The sequence below is a fragment of the Nelumbo nucifera genome, chromosome 6 (assembly GCF_055504915.1).
Source record: "Nelumbo nucifera cultivar China Antique chromosome 6, China Antique-T2T, whole genome shotgun sequence".
Taxonomy (NCBI): domain Eukaryota; kingdom Viridiplantae; phylum Streptophyta; class Magnoliopsida; order Proteales; family Nelumbonaceae; genus Nelumbo; species Nelumbo nucifera.
In genome coordinates, this window is record NC_142654.1 from 31675574 (window position 1) to 31692492 (window position 16919).

Sequence of the window (16919 nt, forward strand, 5' to 3'; positions counted from 1 at the left end):
ACACAAAAAAAAAACAATACAAATGTTAGAAATCGAATTTCATAAATAAGGGATGAATTTCCTGTATGGGCATTCAATAGTTTACAAAAAAAAATTGATTAAAAACACTTGTTTTATTAACTTATCAGTGTAAGCGCCATGTGCAAGTAACAAGTAAAGACATAAGTTTGTTATATACTTTTTTTTATTTTTTTTTATTTTGCTTCGTGGCACAATGGGTAGCCCATCTCCCATCCCCTTAACCCCCCCCCCCCCCCCCCCCCCCCCAAAAAAAAAAAAAAATAATAAATAAATAAATAATTTTTATTTTATGCCTCAAGGTCAAGGCTAATATCCATTTTATAATAGTAATACTAGGGATTCCTGCAATGCACGAGTTTTATTAAAACATTTTTGGGCAATAGAGATGGGGTGCAAGTTGGGTGTACCCAATTCAAGTCCAACTTGATTCAATCAAAGCTTTTGCACAGGTTGAGTTTTAGTTTTTGAACTTTAATATGGGCTTGAGCCAAAACAACTTGGGCCTAAACTAAACTCATATTAGGCTTTGGTTGAGGCCTCTGGTATTAGTTCAATGCAATTTAAGTTTGCCTATGTGTGTGTGTGGAAATTGAGCTATAAAGCTCAATATGCCTAAGACCAAGCATAGCCCGAGCAGGGGTGGTGGTAGAGTGGGTTCGGGGAGGGTTTTGTAAATTCTAGACTTTACTCGCCAAGTGGGTTGGATTTTGAGAATCCAAACCCTCCTTGCACATGAAAATGGAAAACCCTCCCCATATTCAAAGGTAGGGGTGGGTTGGGTTTAAAACCTACATCTAGTTTCTATTATTTCTTGTTATATAAAAGCAATAAATAAGTAAAATAACATAAATAAACAACAAAATTTCCAATTATTTGATTAAGATTTTAAAGAACACATAAACTATCAATTACCCTTTACATCTAATTCAAAATATTATTAAATTCAACACCTAGTACATAAAGTTTATATTTCTTTCCAACAATATGCAAGTTGAGGGGGTCGGGTTTAGCCCAATACTATACCCTACCCATAACATATGGGCTATAGAACCCCAAAACTTGACTTGCTCCAAAACCTATCTTAAAAAAAAAACCACCCCGTCAAGGTGGGTATGGGTGGATGGATACCCATCGGCAAACCTGTTCATGGGCAGGGCTCAGGCTTGGCTTTTGCCAAAATTTGAATGGGGCCGAGCCCGAAGCCTAAGCCTAACACAATATAAGTCAGGCCCGAAGCCCAACCCGTGAACAGGTCTACCCATTGGGTATGGTAGAAATCGCCATCACTAAGCCTGAGATGCTTAGTTAAGGTTAAGTTAGGCCTAGGTTAGTAAACTCAAGCTTAACCTTGAATTGGACCAAGCTTGAGCTTGAGAGGTTTGAGACTTAGGATTGGATTGACCATCAACCCGACCCAAGCCACTCAAGTTGCACCTAGCAAGGACCTGTGCGATGCATGGGCTTTGTTAAGAGAAAGCTAAATAATATAAACACATAAGAGTAGACAATTGTTTTATATTTTAACATTTTAAATAATTAATAATTTAATTTTATATACTACCTTTAATAATTTTTTACAATACAAAAATACAATAATTAATTTCAGCTAGGTTGTTCATCAAATTGGTGAAACCAATCAACACCACCCAACTCGACTCGAGTTGGTCAGTTCTCTAGTATTTTTGGTGGGTTTTGGTTCAGCAATTTCCCAACCTAACCAGGTCGGGTCAATTCGGTTTGGCCATTTGTAAATCGACAAAAACCAAACCGACATGACCATATATATTATATACATTATATTCTTATTATCAAATATTATTAAAACTATTATAATTATTTTTGTGTTTATGATAAATTTTTTAAGGTTATTACGTAATTTTTTATTTAATCTATTTTATTTGTTTTTAAATATTATTTAGTCATTAAGTTTTTTAATACTTCAAATATTTAAAATTAGTTATTTACAATATTATTTATCTATTTAAATAATATCATTATTTAGTTATTTCAATATTACTTATATATTGAATTTCATAATCCATAAAATTATGTTATACTATTATTACATAATTTCGTTATTAATTTTGTAAAATATAAAACTATTATTAATTCAAATTTTATGAAATCTATTATAACGATTTCTACTTTTAATAAAATTTTTAAGTTTATTAGATAATTTTGTTATTTTAACTATTTAAAATTTAGTTATGTTAAATATTTCATTATTTAATATATTTAGTTATTTAAATATATAATAAATTATAAAATATTTAAAAGTTTTCATTGTTGAAATTTTATTTATTTTAAAGTTATTACATAATATTAAATATTTTGTTTTATAATATTTATCTATTTTAATATATTTTTTTATTTATAATATTTAGTTATTCAAAATTTTAAATAATAATTTTTAATTTTTAATTTTAATTATTTGAATAATTCATAAAATTATAATCTATATTGTTAGTATATAATTTTGTTATGAATTTCATAAAAGTATAAAATTATTAATAGTATGAATATTATTAAATCTATGATTTTTTTTTTGTGATTTTAATAAATATTTTAAAGTTATTACATAATTTTTTTATAATAGTTAAATAATTCTTAATTTTTTTTTAATTCAAACTTTCTAATGATAGATATAGATAAAAAGTGGGGGGATAGGAAAATAGGAATTAGAGATAATTTAAGAGATAAACTCTCTACTAAATTAAAGATAATGTAAGAGATCATTATGACCTATATATAATTTAGGAGATAAAATAGGAATTATAGATAATTAAGGAGAAAGTGGGGGGATAGTAGTGCCACTTGGCTAGATTAAATTAGATTTCGGTAGAGAGAGATTTTAGGAAGGGATATCCAAAGGGATAAAGAGAGAGGAAAGCGGGATGGGCCAAACATGTTGAGATATCAAAATGAGAGAGGGAGAAGAGGGACTTTGAGATAAGAGAAAGCTCAGGTGTGGCATGTTTCTACTTTAGTATATATAGATACGTAAATAATAGGTCCGAGTAAATTCCAATATTTTTTTTTGAAGCCTAAAGGCACATTCATTCATGACTCTAGACTTTCAACAAGATTACATCTCAAAATGGAGTATCAACCTTACACAAGTGAAGGAGGTAATACCCAAGTTTTGGAAACATGATACTCAGTAGCATAAGTAGCAAGTTTGTGACCTAATCGATTACAATCTCGAGATGCAAAAGGCACTAAAGCTTGAGAAAAACAAGACAACAAAGATCTGCACTCCCTAACTATGTGGTGTAATCTCCAAGGAGGGTCTATTTAGGAATTGAGTAGACCCACAATAATTTTGGCATCACTCAAATTTTGGCATCACTCAGAAGATGAAATACTTGTAAATCCAAACTTTGAGCCATTAATAATCCTTGGCAAGAGCTTCCATTTCTTCTGTAGAAGAGGATTGGACTGGATGAACCCGACCAAATAGGAAGTTGCCTGTTGAATCACAGATAGCAACATTGATGGCTGTTGAAGATTGGTGCCAAGCACCATCTGTATTAATCTTAACAAACCTAACAGAAGGTTTATCCCAATGTAGTGAAGAGACTAATGTAGGCTGAACCTGATTTTGTTGTTGAGTATTTTAAATGCCTACATTAATTAGCACTTCTGAACAATGGGCTTGAATTGATGAGATTACAGAGGGTATAGAAATATGAGCATTGTTAAAACCCACCTTGTTGCTATGCTTCCATATATACCACATAGTAATCACTCCCATCATGAAACAATGAGTTGGATGTGAGGATGCATTATCAATTTCAATCCAGGTCTCCGACCACTCTTTAAGTATATATTTGGTATAGCTTAATAAGTGTTTGTACTTGTGTTCAAAACCTAGAAAAGTATTTGATAAACTGTTTATAGACAATTAAGTGCTATTACTTAAATTTTGATATATCGTTTATAGGCAATGAATAAACACTCAACCGTTGGGGAAACGTTAAAATGAAGCTTCCCCCAATGATTTGTATACATGTAAATCAAAACACATTTTTGTAAATATCAATGCATACGGATGAATATTATAGGAAAAATACTAATTTGACAATGACATGAGGGTTTTTGATAAACACTTATTACGAAAGGCCCACAGAACAAAACACATGCTAAACCCCTCGAGGTAAATTTCGATATTTGATTTCTGAGTCTGTTACAAGTATGCGTTTGTTTGGCATCGATGCCATTACTCCAAAAAATGGTGACACATCAATAGCATGTTGGAAAAAATGATGCTCCAAGAAACACTTGTTTGTTTGGAAAAGCTTTTTCATAAAAAACGATGCTCCAAGCCGTGCCTTGGAAATTGAGAAAGCGTGGTTTGGAGCAACACTGGATTTGGTGTTTTCTCAGATTGCAGTTCATTGTTGCCAACGAAGACGCGGGTGTGGCAGTGATGTGGACTTCCTATAATGGGTACCAGTGCTGAAAATAGACATGGAGCACTAGTACTAAACAGAAACTGTTGTTGTTGCTCCAAGAAACATCCTACCTGATATCAACGTTTCCAAACAAAAAAAAGACATTGTTTTTTTTTTTTCCATAAAAACGGTGCTTCCAACCCACACATCAGCAATGCTGTTTTCTGGTACTGTATTTGCAGCATCGATGCCAAACATGTACTATATATATAACCAATTAATAATGGGTTAATAGCATATAAGGGCAACTTTTGAGGTTTAATATCAATAAAAGTAATATATTTAAAAAAATTTCAAAAATAGGTTAACTTTTTAAAAGTAATTTCAATAAAGGGCAAAAAATCCGTTCATCTTCTTCTTCTTGCCATTTGTTCATCAGAGTCGCCGCTCGTCGGCACCCGCCACCGCCGTCTCCGCCCATCTCTGCCTCCGCCTTCGGCAACGTTGCCAGAGATGGGTGGAGACAGAGATGGCAGCAGCGAGCAGAGGAATGACCACCAGTGCCGCCATCGCCACCTCTGCATCCTACAACGTTGCTGGAGGTGGAGGTGGCGGCGGACAGTGGTGGCGAGTGGTGGTGAGCGGCGGCAGGCAGCGGCTCTGGTGAACAAATGGCATGAAGAAGATGATGAACAGTGTTTTGCCCTTTATCGATATTATTTTTAAAAAGTTAACCTATTTTTAATTATTTTTAAATATATTACTTTGTTATTAAATCCAAAAGTTGCCTTACGTTAGAAACCCATTAATAATCGGTTCAAGACTGGTCCACCCATCCATCATTCAGGTTTCTCTTTCCTCCCTCCCATTAAAACCTCATTTTTTTCATAATTCTAAACGATTGTCCCTCTGCCCGTCTTCCTCCTCTTCTCTAGCGGTCTAGCCCCATGAGCTGGTTGGAAAAGCTAGGGCTAGGTTTTGGCAACAGAGCTACTGAAACCTCCATGGATTCTTCTTCTTCGTCATCCATCGCTCAAGACCCCGACGATGACATCCCCGCGCCAGGTCAGCAGTTCGCTCAATTTGGCGCCGGATGCTTCTGGGGTGTCGAATTGGCTTTCCAGAGGGTTCCTGGTGTTACGAAGACGGAGGTCGGATATAGTCAAGGTCATTTGCATAATCCGTCTTATAGCGACGTCTGCTCGGGCACGACTCAGCATTCGGAGATTGTTAGGGTTCAATATGATCCAAATGAGTGCAGTTACGAGAATTTGCTTCAAGTGTTTTGGGCTCGCCATGATCCTACCACGCTTAATCGGCAGGTAAAGTGGTTGAATTTAGGTTTCCGATTAGTTTCATAAGCATCTTCAGTTATCTGTTTAGTGCTATTGGTTAGTGTTATTGCTTAATTTTTTTCCTAGAGATTTTTGGCATGGATTTGAATTGGATGTTCTTTATATTTATGCTTGCTTATATATGTTTGTTTTGTGATATTTTGTCAATTGGGTTATATTTAGCTTTTGGTTGTAAAGGTGGAGTGGATGGTTAGTTATGCTAACCTCTGAATATTATTTTCCTGGTGAGCTGGATGGGTCTTGGTGGTCTGAAACCAAAATCGCTTGTCCTTGGGCAGTTCTTAGTTCTTGTTTACTCCTCGCGTTTATGCGGTCTCTGGTTATCTTGTTGTCTGGTTTAGGACTGGGAAGCATGGGAGAATTATCGATGTTGTCATTCGGGCAGTTCATGTTTGGTTATTTGGAGCTTGGAGCTTTGTGCTTACTTACGTTTCACGTTTACACTGCTCATTAGTACAATACGGTTTCAGTTATCAATAAGACAGAAACAGCTACTATATTAACCTCAGAATATGCGAGCTATTTTGGCTTTCATTTGTTTTTTTTTTTTATTCCTTTGGCTCTATTTGTTTGCAGTGTAAATCCGAACTTGAAACAAATTTTGCACCGGCTCAGATTTGCATCTGGTTGTTTATAACTATGACTCAGCTTGGGAAGAGTGCAAATACAATTATAAGATTTTAGAAATACAAGGTTTTGCACTGTACATATTTGTATTTGCACTCTTCCCAAACTGAGCCTATGTTTTGCACTTGTATCTGATGCAAATTTAATTTGCACTCATTCACAGTGCAAAATTTACACTACCTTCTTCCTTCCTTAATTCTGTTTCATATAATTAGGGACGTATTTCACCCCTCTCAAACAAATGACCTTTTTTCACCTTCATTCTTTTTCATATAAAGAAGTGGAAACACCAGCCTTTTACTTCCCAATTTACTTATCATAAACAAACTAAACATAGTTGTTGCTGCCAAATCTGGAGCAAAGAGCAGCTGGGTCACTTCCAAGGTGAAGTAGCTGAGGGTCCCACCTGCAAGGGTCAAAAGATGTTAGAAGCCCTGGGATGTGGTCCCAGGGGCGAGGACTCCGACAGTCAAGTTAGCCGAGGGTTGTAGGATAGCCGAGGTCATAATAAGCAAGAGAGTTGAGAGCTTAAGTGTGTGTCAGAGAGTATACCTTTGGCTATGGTGCCCTTTTATAGTCAGAGCCACCTAAGAGCCCAGTAGTGGGCGAGAGGTAACGGTCCCATGAATCGAGGTCATGAATGCAGCTGTTACTGGGGCGAGATCCTAGTGGTCGAGCGTTACCCCATCATTAATACGTGGGGAGGGAATTGAGCCGAGACCATAACACCTGTAGTACATGCTATTTCAGTAATGACCCCTGGAAGTTATTGCCCTTGGGATGTGCCACATGTCATCATCCGATGGAGTGGTCGATTATACCCATATCAAAAGCTAAACCTGAAGCAAAAGTATTGACAACTTTTATTGATAGAAGACAAATTTTGGATGGCTATTTGGTGGCAAATGAATGTATTGACTTGAGACTTATAGCTAACCTTTCAGGTCTGATTTGTAAATTAGACATGGAGGAAGCTTATTACCATGTCCAGTGAAGTTTTGTTGAATGCTTACTTAGAAGGATAGGTTTTGGTCTGAGATGGTGGAAGTGGATAGGTGCTTGTCTCTCAGCAGCAAGACTTTCAGTTCTGGTGAACGGCATCCCTGGAGGTTATTTTGCAGTTGAATGAGGCCTTCGCCAAGATGATCCTATCTCCTTCTTTCCTTTTATTATAGTAGTTGAAGCCCTCAGTAGATTGGTTAATAAAGCAGTGGAAGGCAATTATTTGGAAGGTTTCAAAGTTTCCGTGGCTAGTGATCCAGTAACTCTTTTACAGTTTGCCAATGACTCCTTTTCTCTAGACCGGCTGCCCAAGATCTTCTTTTTCTCGGGTGCCTGCTAATATGTGTTGAAGCGGTTTCTGGAATCTTCAAAAGTCTGAATTGATCCCGGTGAATGAAGTGCCTAATATAAGTGAGCTTGTAGCTGTCCTTGGTTGCAGAAGAGGAGCCCTTCAAAATATTTGGGCCTTCCTTCGGGAGAAAACTATAGATCAAAAGAGATCTGGGATCCAGTGTTAGAGCAAGTCAGAATCAAATTAGCAGGTTAGAAGAAATCATAATTGTCTAAAGGTGGTAAACTGAATCTCATTTAGAGTGCTTTGTCAACTACGTTACTACCCACTTATTGTATGTCTCTTTCCATTGCCCCGGCTTCAGTGTTATCTGTGCTGGAGAAATTGCTAGAAACGTCTTGTGGGATTCAAGAGAAGATGAGAAGAAAATCCATCTTGTTGCTTGGTCTGAACTCTGAAGTTTGTAAGCCAAAACAACAAGGTGTAGTGGGTATTAGACCTCTGAAATATTTTAAGAAGGCTCTCCTCTTGAAGTGGCTTAAGGATGGAATTTTGGAGGAAGTTGATAGCTTGCAAATATGGGGAGGTAGGTTTAGGTTGGGAAACAAATGCTGTTCAGGAGCCCTATGCACTAGTTTTTGGAAAGGAATCATGTAGAATAGAGAGAACTTCTTCAACCAGATCAGTTCTAAACTTGGAAATGGGGGAAAACTACTGTTTTGGAAGGATCATTGGTGTGGTTCTTCTCCTCCTAGTTCAGCTTTTACAAGCATCTATGCTTTGGTAGCTGATAAATTTGCCAAGATCAATGACTACTATAAATCCTTTGGTGGCATGGCATGCAAGTCTGGACCCCTAAGGCTGCATTTGTTTGTGGTGTAAATACACTTTTACACTGTTTTCAACCCATCATTGACCTGGCTGGTTGAGTCATTTGAATGGTTACCCGGCCTTGATTTCGTCTCCAGTTCTGTTGAAATCCACCCTTTGGTCAAAACTGTCCAACTCGGGCGGTTCAATTGTTGATCCGTTTGACCCTGTCACCAGGTTGTGGGTTGCATACTCAATGTACATACAAACTTTTGGAGGCCATAACTTTGCACTCCAATGTCCAATTGGTGTGATATTTTTTATTTATTTTTTTTATTTTGGGTAACTTTTCGAGATCTATGCGTCCCAAGGTGCCTTGCCCCACTATTTTTGCCAGAAAACCCTTTTTTTTGCCTCAAATTGCAATTTAACATTTTTTACAAATAAAAGAAAAATAAAAAACTAAATTAAAAAATATAAATTAAACATAAAATCATATTTATATACATATATTACATCTCAAAATTAATTATACAGTTTTTATTGATAAGATGCATGTTTATACATACCTATACTAAAACATATCTATATCTATTATCTATATCTTATCCTATCTATCTATCTATCTATATATGTGTGTATATAGATTTGATGACATGGCATAGTCTGACCCATTTGACCTGGGGTCGAACCAGTGAACTGTGATCTGGAGGCAAAAGTGGGTCAGCCTTCGGGTTGGTTTTTAAAACATTGCTTTTACACTGTGGAATTGTGTCATGTCCGGTTTAGGAGAGTGTAAAATGGGGACCGGATCATTGTGCCCATTTACACTCTTCCCATTTGGTTACAACAAGGTAAATGGACGATGCAATATTTACATGTGTTTGGTTGATATACAACAAAAGTAAAAAGAAAACAGATGCAATGATTGTTGTTCATCGTCATCTGTGTCTGCCTTCCCCATCTTGGCCCTGCAACAGGGTAGTCTGTTTTTAACTAGTTCAAGATGATATCCTATGATTCCAAAACCATCCTTCTCCATCACTAGATAAGGGAAACTTCAATTGCTTAATGACAGCATTGGAGGCAGCAATAATAGAATCATCCAAGATGGTCTCCAGTCAATGAAAATTATTGAAAGGGTTAGTAGAGAAATCAACCTTGTTCATAGTTTCAGTGAAGATTTTGGTGACAAATTGGAGGGATTGGTTTTGACAGCAACCCATGAGCTCCATTCCAAGAATCCCTTCAAGGAAATTGAGGAAGTTCTCTACATCATTGGTGGTAGTGAGCTGAATTCTGGGTGCTATTTTATTGGCCATCCATCCTTCAAAGAGGATGGGTTTGAGCTTGGACCAAGAGGCATAGATGGCTACAGTGTGAGCCATGGGGCCATTGCCGATGATGTTAGCCGGAGATTATCCATGGCGCCAAAGATGTCAGCTAGGGCAGAAGAAAGAGAATGGTGGTAGAAGCAGATTTGGGTGCCATTCTGACAAAGTTTCAAGATGTTTTTTTAACGTCGGATTACTAATTGTACCTTGGTTGCCGACAACAGGGAAGGCAGACACAATGACTGTTGTATTGTCTTCGACTCTCCGGTGAGAAGAAAAGAGAGACGGGAACAAGTTTTTACTATTTATCTTGATTGAGAGAAGAGGATAGTTTTACATTGAAAAATTAATGTTAACATTACACCGATTATTGATGTAAAAACTTTCTTGAATAGAGTTTTACATCCGTTTATGATGTATATTAACACCATTACCAAACACGAGTAAAACTGGTCCAGAGTGCAAATTTATACTGGTCTGGAGTTTACACCACAAACAAACACAGCCTAAGTATGAGATGTGGATGATTGGAATATTGAGTCTTTGTCAAACATGCTACAACTGTTAGAGGGTTTTAAGCCTCAGCCTTTAGTTGAAGTCTTGGCTGGTTAGGGGAGAAATCTGTGTTTCACTGTAAGGTCAATGTTCACAAGCCTGTCTGCTAATCCAGATCCCCAGGTGCCTTGGTTTTGGATTTGGAAGCTGAAAATCCTGTCCAATATGATCTTTTCCTTGTGGGTGGCACTAAAAGGAAGGTTACAAACCATCATTGTCCTGCAGTCCAGAGGCCTGGTTTTTGTTAACTATTCCTGTCTTTGTGGTGTGGCAGAGGAAAATATTCAGCATATATTCATCCACTGCAGGGTTACTTAGGTTATTTGGTCCCACATAATTAATCTGTTTGGTGTAGTTTGGGCAGAAGCGTCAGATGTTGAAACCTTAATTTCTTCTTGGAAGATCTGGGGTCTGTCAAAGCAAGGCAAAGTTTTGTGGAATATGGTGCCTGGTGTGATCTGCTGGTCTGTTTGGAAAGAGAGAAATGATAGAACCTTTCAAAATCAAGCCTTACCAGTTGAGAAGTTATGTGGTAAGGTGGAAAGGCTTCTGGTGAAATGGGCTAGCACCTTAAGCATCCTCAGGGGGTCATAAGTGCACTGATTTCTATAATCATTGGAGTGACATTATCTCAAATGATGACTTTAATTTGTCATTCTTTTGCTGTTTTAGTTTCTGGTTGTGGCGTTTCGAGTCTTTGCAGAAGGGAACCTCTCCCTTGCTCATCTTTTCTTTATTAATGAAAATTTGCTTCTCCTTTGAAAAAAGATAAAAAAACCCTGAAGCAAAAGTAATCCAGAGTTTACATTCAGCTTATTGCATGCCGTGCATTTACACCACCACAAATGAAATTTACATTATAATAGATGGATATGGATCTGCATAAAGCAATAAGATCCTGTCCTACCAATTCCAATGAAGATAAATCTCACAGCCATTGCCTGAACTACACTTCATCAAATGTGGATATTGAGTGGCTTCATTCTGTCAGACCATTAGCTTGTTTGCTGGTCACTCTGTCCCTAGAAGTTCAGAACAATTGGTGGTTTCCTATGTCAAAACAAGACACTCTAGGTCTCTAGCTTTATTGTTTCTTTGATATCATTTTGTTCTTTGTTGTGGGTGTTGCATAAGTTACACGCTGGATGTTCCAATTTCAACGAAGAGGTAATAAAACTGTATATTTAAGAGAAGCCAACATATAACTAGCAGAGTGTTTTCCAAAGCTATTCATAAAATCCTGATATGTGCCTTAGGAGAACTCACCCCTAAAAGCTAGCTGTTAGAGGGAGGGAACCCAAGCACATAATCACATATATACCACACAACAGCATCCCATACTATCAATGTGGGATATCTCACATTAGCATCCTATACTTACCAATGTGGGACAAATGGATCGCAACATTCCACCATGCTCTACCCACACAGGCTGGCTTTGCACTAGTCCACCTAGTCCCGGCTGAACACTGCAATACCAACATCACCACCTGCGCCACACAATTGCAACTGGGAGGCATAGTGTAGGCTCTGATACCATTTGATACGTGCCTTAGAAGAACTCACTCCTAAAAGCTAACTGTTAGAGGGAGGGAACCCAAGCACATGTATACCACTCAACAGCATCCCATACTACCAATGTGGGATATCTCACATTAGCATCCCAAACTACCAATGTGGGACAAATGGATCGTAACAAATCCTGGCGGCCAAAGCCTCTTTGCTTTGAATCTGCTCATGTAATGGAGTTCAAAGAAATTTCAGTGAAAATTGGCACATTCTCCAAGATTCAGGCATTCTGTCTTCTCAGTCTGTTTTGTTTCTTCTTGTTTGTCCCACCCTCCTGAAATTATTTGTCTTTTGCAAGAAATGTAGATTACTGAAATGAATGGATTTTCTTCTGCCATTTTGTTTATTCTGCCACTCAACCCTATTGCACAACTTGATCTGTACAATTTGCATGGAATTGAGTTTCAAGTTTGTTAGTTGACCATTGTTAAGTCCCATCATATAGCAGTTCATTTTACATGAGAGGGAGGGAGGGAGGGTGATCTAGTTTAATATTTTCAGGATTCCTGTGAATTTTGCCTGCTACTTGACCCTATTGCACAAGTGAGTCTCAAGTTTGTTAGTTGTCCATTGTTAGCTCCCATCATATAGCAGTTCATTTTACATGAGAGAGGGAGGAAGGAAGGGAGGGAGGGGGGGGGGGATTTAGTTTAATATTTTCAGGATTTCTGTGAATTTTTCAAAATATTGTAGATACTTTTTTAATACAATATTGGTGCGTCAATGTGTATTATAATCAAGAGTGTGATCTTTTTTAATAGTAATACATATCTTTACTTTACCTGTTCAAAAAATCATCATCATCCATGCCTTCCACCATCTACTTTCTCTAGTTGGCGAGCCCCATTAAATTGAGGCACAAACAACAATTAGACCCACCTAAAACAACTTGAGCTCCAAGATAATAATTAAACTCTCAAAATTTAAATATATCTTCTCCCATAGCTGTTGGAAATTGGAAAATTACTCCTGAAGCAGCAAGAATTGATCAAAAAACATATAAACCAGAAAATTGTGAAATTGCGATTATAATGAGATAAGATGAGAGTTTGCAAATATCTTTTGATCATTAACAGATCCAGCGAAGTTCTAATAATCAGAATAGTAGAGCAGAAATACAATGGAATAGTGTACCTATATGAATCTGCACACCTTTACCTGATGATTACACCTAAAAGTAACACAATTTGATCCATATGCCCCCTCCCCCCCCCTTTCCCTACAATATCCTTTTCATACTCTTCTAGAGCAGGCCCTATACAGCTCAACCTGGTAAACATCCCTCTTGCAAGAGTCTGTAATTGTGTTGGGCTAATCTCCCGACCCGAGTTAAATAAGGTAGCCAAATTGTGGGCCAGGGCTCTTTCTTTCCTAATCTGATTTCTATATTTCAATAGGGAATTAGCCTTTCTCTCATCCACCCAAGTACCACCTGTGAATCACCTTCTACCTCCAGCTGGTTTGGATGCAATATCATAGCCAACCAAAACCTTAAAAAATTGAAAGAAATTCTACCCTTTTGGAGTTCCCATTGACTGGCCTTAATCACACCATCAAGATGGTCCCTTCATGATTGCAGGATACCCACCTATACCTGATCTGCCTGGATTTCCCAGTCAACAACCATTAAAATTCAGCTTTATAGAGTCTGGAGGGGGGGATCATAGTTTTCAAGGCGCCAAGGCGAGGCTAGGTGACAGGGGGGCGCCTTATCACCTAGTCACCTAGGCGATGAATTTTTTTATGTTGAAAACATAGATCCTAGGGTAGCTCCCTAGGTACCATAACCATGTTTCCTTAATAATTATTCATAATTTTCTATAGAAAATCGACATATTCATGAGAAGAAAAAGAAGGAAAATAAAATTCAAAAAATATAGGGGATGAACCCTTATTTTTGTTATAGGAAAAAAAGAAAAGAAAAAGTAGTAGTAGTAGTAGTAGTAGTAAATAAGAAAACAATAAAAAGAAATTAGTATATAAACACACAAAATGATTATTTTAGTTTAATAATGTCTATTCTATAATTATAATCTCAAAAAAGAATGAACAAATAAGTATTTTATAGTAGGAAGTAAAAAAACTTCTTGGCGATTAGGCGAGGCGAGCCTCAAAGGGCGCCTTGTCGCCTAGGCGTCGCCTTGATAACTATGGAGGGGATAACAATACAATAGGGGCTGCCAGCCTGCTGGTATAAGAAGAAATCATGTTGGGCCAAGTCCTTATATGCCATCTGTAGTAAAAATATTAAATCCACACCATATTTTCATTCATGATTTGGTTGTGGTAGATCAATTGCAGCTTCCTGGGTTTTCTCCTTGTTGAAGACTTGCATTCCTTTCTTCCCAGTTTAAAAGATGATAGTTCTGGTACACCTCAACTTGACAATGAAAAGAAGTGTTTCCAAATACTTGATACATATTCACAGGATATTGGCAAATAGAAAGTAACCTTAAAGATGGATTTACTCTTACTGATTTGCATAAGAAATATATATGAGATGATACAGGCCAAAAAATGTCAGGACCTCATGGAATTAAATTTTTGATGGTATACTTCCCAATAGAAAACTTGACTTTTGGAGACATGAGCAATTGCAGATATCTCCAAAACCAAATGGGATAATCTAAGATCTAGTTACTAGGTTACTCACTCAATTCTATTTGATCTTACCTTGGGAATGGCATTTTGTGGGACCCAGAAGAAGCCCTGTGGTTTGATCCATGGGTATTCCTCCTGATTTCTCCTCTTTTCGTCTCTATGGTTCTTCCAGTACAATTTTGCTTTTTGGGATTGGGGCTTCTGAGTTTCGAAGGGGATCACTTTTCTCCAATTATGCTAATGCTGTTGCATCAGATTTTATGATGTGAATAATTATGTGGAGAAAATGGTATGATTTTTTACATTCTTTTCATAGTTGTGGCAGCGATTTTTCTTCTTTTTTTGCCTATTTCCTCGTGCCTGGTTTGAATATGATTTTTTGGTGGATAACGGAGCTTTTGTTCTAATGGTTACCTTGTATAGATTGATATTTTTTCCATTTTTGCCTAGGAAGCAGTCAATTGATCATATATTTAAACGTAAATATAACGCCGCTGATTTGGTGGAGGTCAAGATAAAAGGCACTTCAATATCTGAAGATTTTTAGGATTCAACAAGGCTGTTTAGTGGAAGCATTGAACTAGTGGACCCAGAAAAAATGTTGTTTGTTGTTTGATCTTCAATATTGCGAAAATACAGATATTCAGTTTTTTATACCCCTCCCCCCAAAAAAGAGAATAAAGTTGATGTAGAACAGGGTAGTCCCTATGTAATTTATCAAAAAAAAAAAACAGGGTAGTCCCTATGTGAGCTAGGTAAGCCAAACGATTAAAGGAATGACTCGATAAGATAAATGGCAGCTTTAGGGGTCTATTGGAACCATCTAAGATGTGCAATTTGATCTGTAAAGGTTTTTGGAGCAAATTCAACATAACGTTGGTTTCTCTTTGGACCGATAAAATTTTTAGGAACCAAAATGGTAGTTCTAACGATGGAATTTTTCTATGTAGATTTAGAATATGGAGATGTATGGTGCAGTTTAATTTGAAAGATTCCAAGTAGTTTGCCTTTGGGAACAAAAGGATGAAAATCCCTCTTAGCAAGGAAAAAAACCCATTGTGAAAGATGGGTTTTAGTTAGAATTTTGGATTGAAATTTGGTAGGTGAATTATACTGGATATTTATGAGGGGATAAATAAATTTTGAGGGGGATCTGAACTAATCTTACATAAACAGATGAAAATGCCCCAAAGTAGAAGAGTATCAAGAGAAGTTGGAAGGGAGAAACTTGGGTTGTAGATAATCAGTCTTGTATGGAGGGTTCAAATGAGTGATTTGAAGCCTTGTTTAAAGCTACAAGAGATGCCAACCAGAAGATCTTGGTTAAATCTTTAGTAGATAATTAGAAAAGAAAAAAGGGGGAGAATGTTGAAAAGAAATAAATGAGAAAATGACAGAGAACAAAGGTTTATATTGAGAAGAAAAATACAAGACTTGCACCGCTTCATAAAATCTTTCTCTATTAATTCTTTGTCCAAAATATGATTTACAAGATGTATTTATAAAGAGATGATAGGGCTTGGAAGCCTAAGCCCATAGAAAACATCATAGTTCCTACTTTACTTATCCTTTGACCATGAAACGTCAAACACGACTTAAATAAGACCCAAATTACATAATCACCAAACTAGACTCCATTAATATGAAGTAAAATTACCAAAACACGCCATAAAACAGAAAATTATTCAAAATCTGAGAAATAAATAGATCTAGAATACCCTACTGTTGATTCTAGGACCATACAAAAAAGCTTCGTTCAAACATACAGGACGTCTAATCTACTAAATGCTTCCATTAGTAAATTCCAATTTATTTATTGTGCAGGGGAATGATGTTGGAAGACAGTACAGATCTGGAATATACTTTTACACACCAGATCAGGAGAAAGCTGCACGAGAATCCATGGAGCAACACCAGAAAGAGCTAAGAAGGGAAATTGTTACTGAGATTCTGCCAGCCAAAAAGTTCTACAGAGCCGAAGAATACCACCAACAATACCTTGAGAAAGGGGGCCGATTTGGGACGAAGCAGTCAGCTGGGAAAGGTTGCAATGATCCAATTCGATGCTATGGCTGAGTTGAATAGTCCGAACACAAAGCATGGTTTTGATCTTTGTGTTCCGAGATGTTATTAAGTTCTGTGCATTCTTCCCTTGAACTGGAGTCTCTAGTTCTGTATGTATTTCAATGTCAACGTCTGTATTTAGCTAAACGTATCAGTACGTGAATTATGCCTATTGTTGGGCGTAGTGTTAATAATAAGGGCAATTTCCTTAAACTATTTTTACTTGAACTTATTAAAACACATGGACTAATGAATTTGAGCCTAATAGGCTTAAGAAGCTCAAAATATCAAACAG

General features: G+C 37.0%; 1 protein-coding gene across 1 annotated transcript; it reads left to right on the forward strand.

Moving 5' to 3' along the window:
* Window positions 1–5300: 5300 nt before the first annotated feature.
* On the forward strand, window positions 5301–16837 carry LOC104598405 (peptide methionine sulfoxide reductase-like). Its single transcript, XM_010260444.3, has 2 exons — window positions 5301–5737; window positions 16385–16837. The coding sequence occupies exons 1-2, from the start codon at window positions 5363–5365 to the stop codon at window positions 16634–16636; spliced, it is 627 nt and encodes a 208-aa protein (XP_010258746.1). The 5' UTR covers window positions 5301–5362; the 3' UTR covers window positions 16637–16837.
* Window positions 16838–16919: the final 82 nt, after the last annotated feature.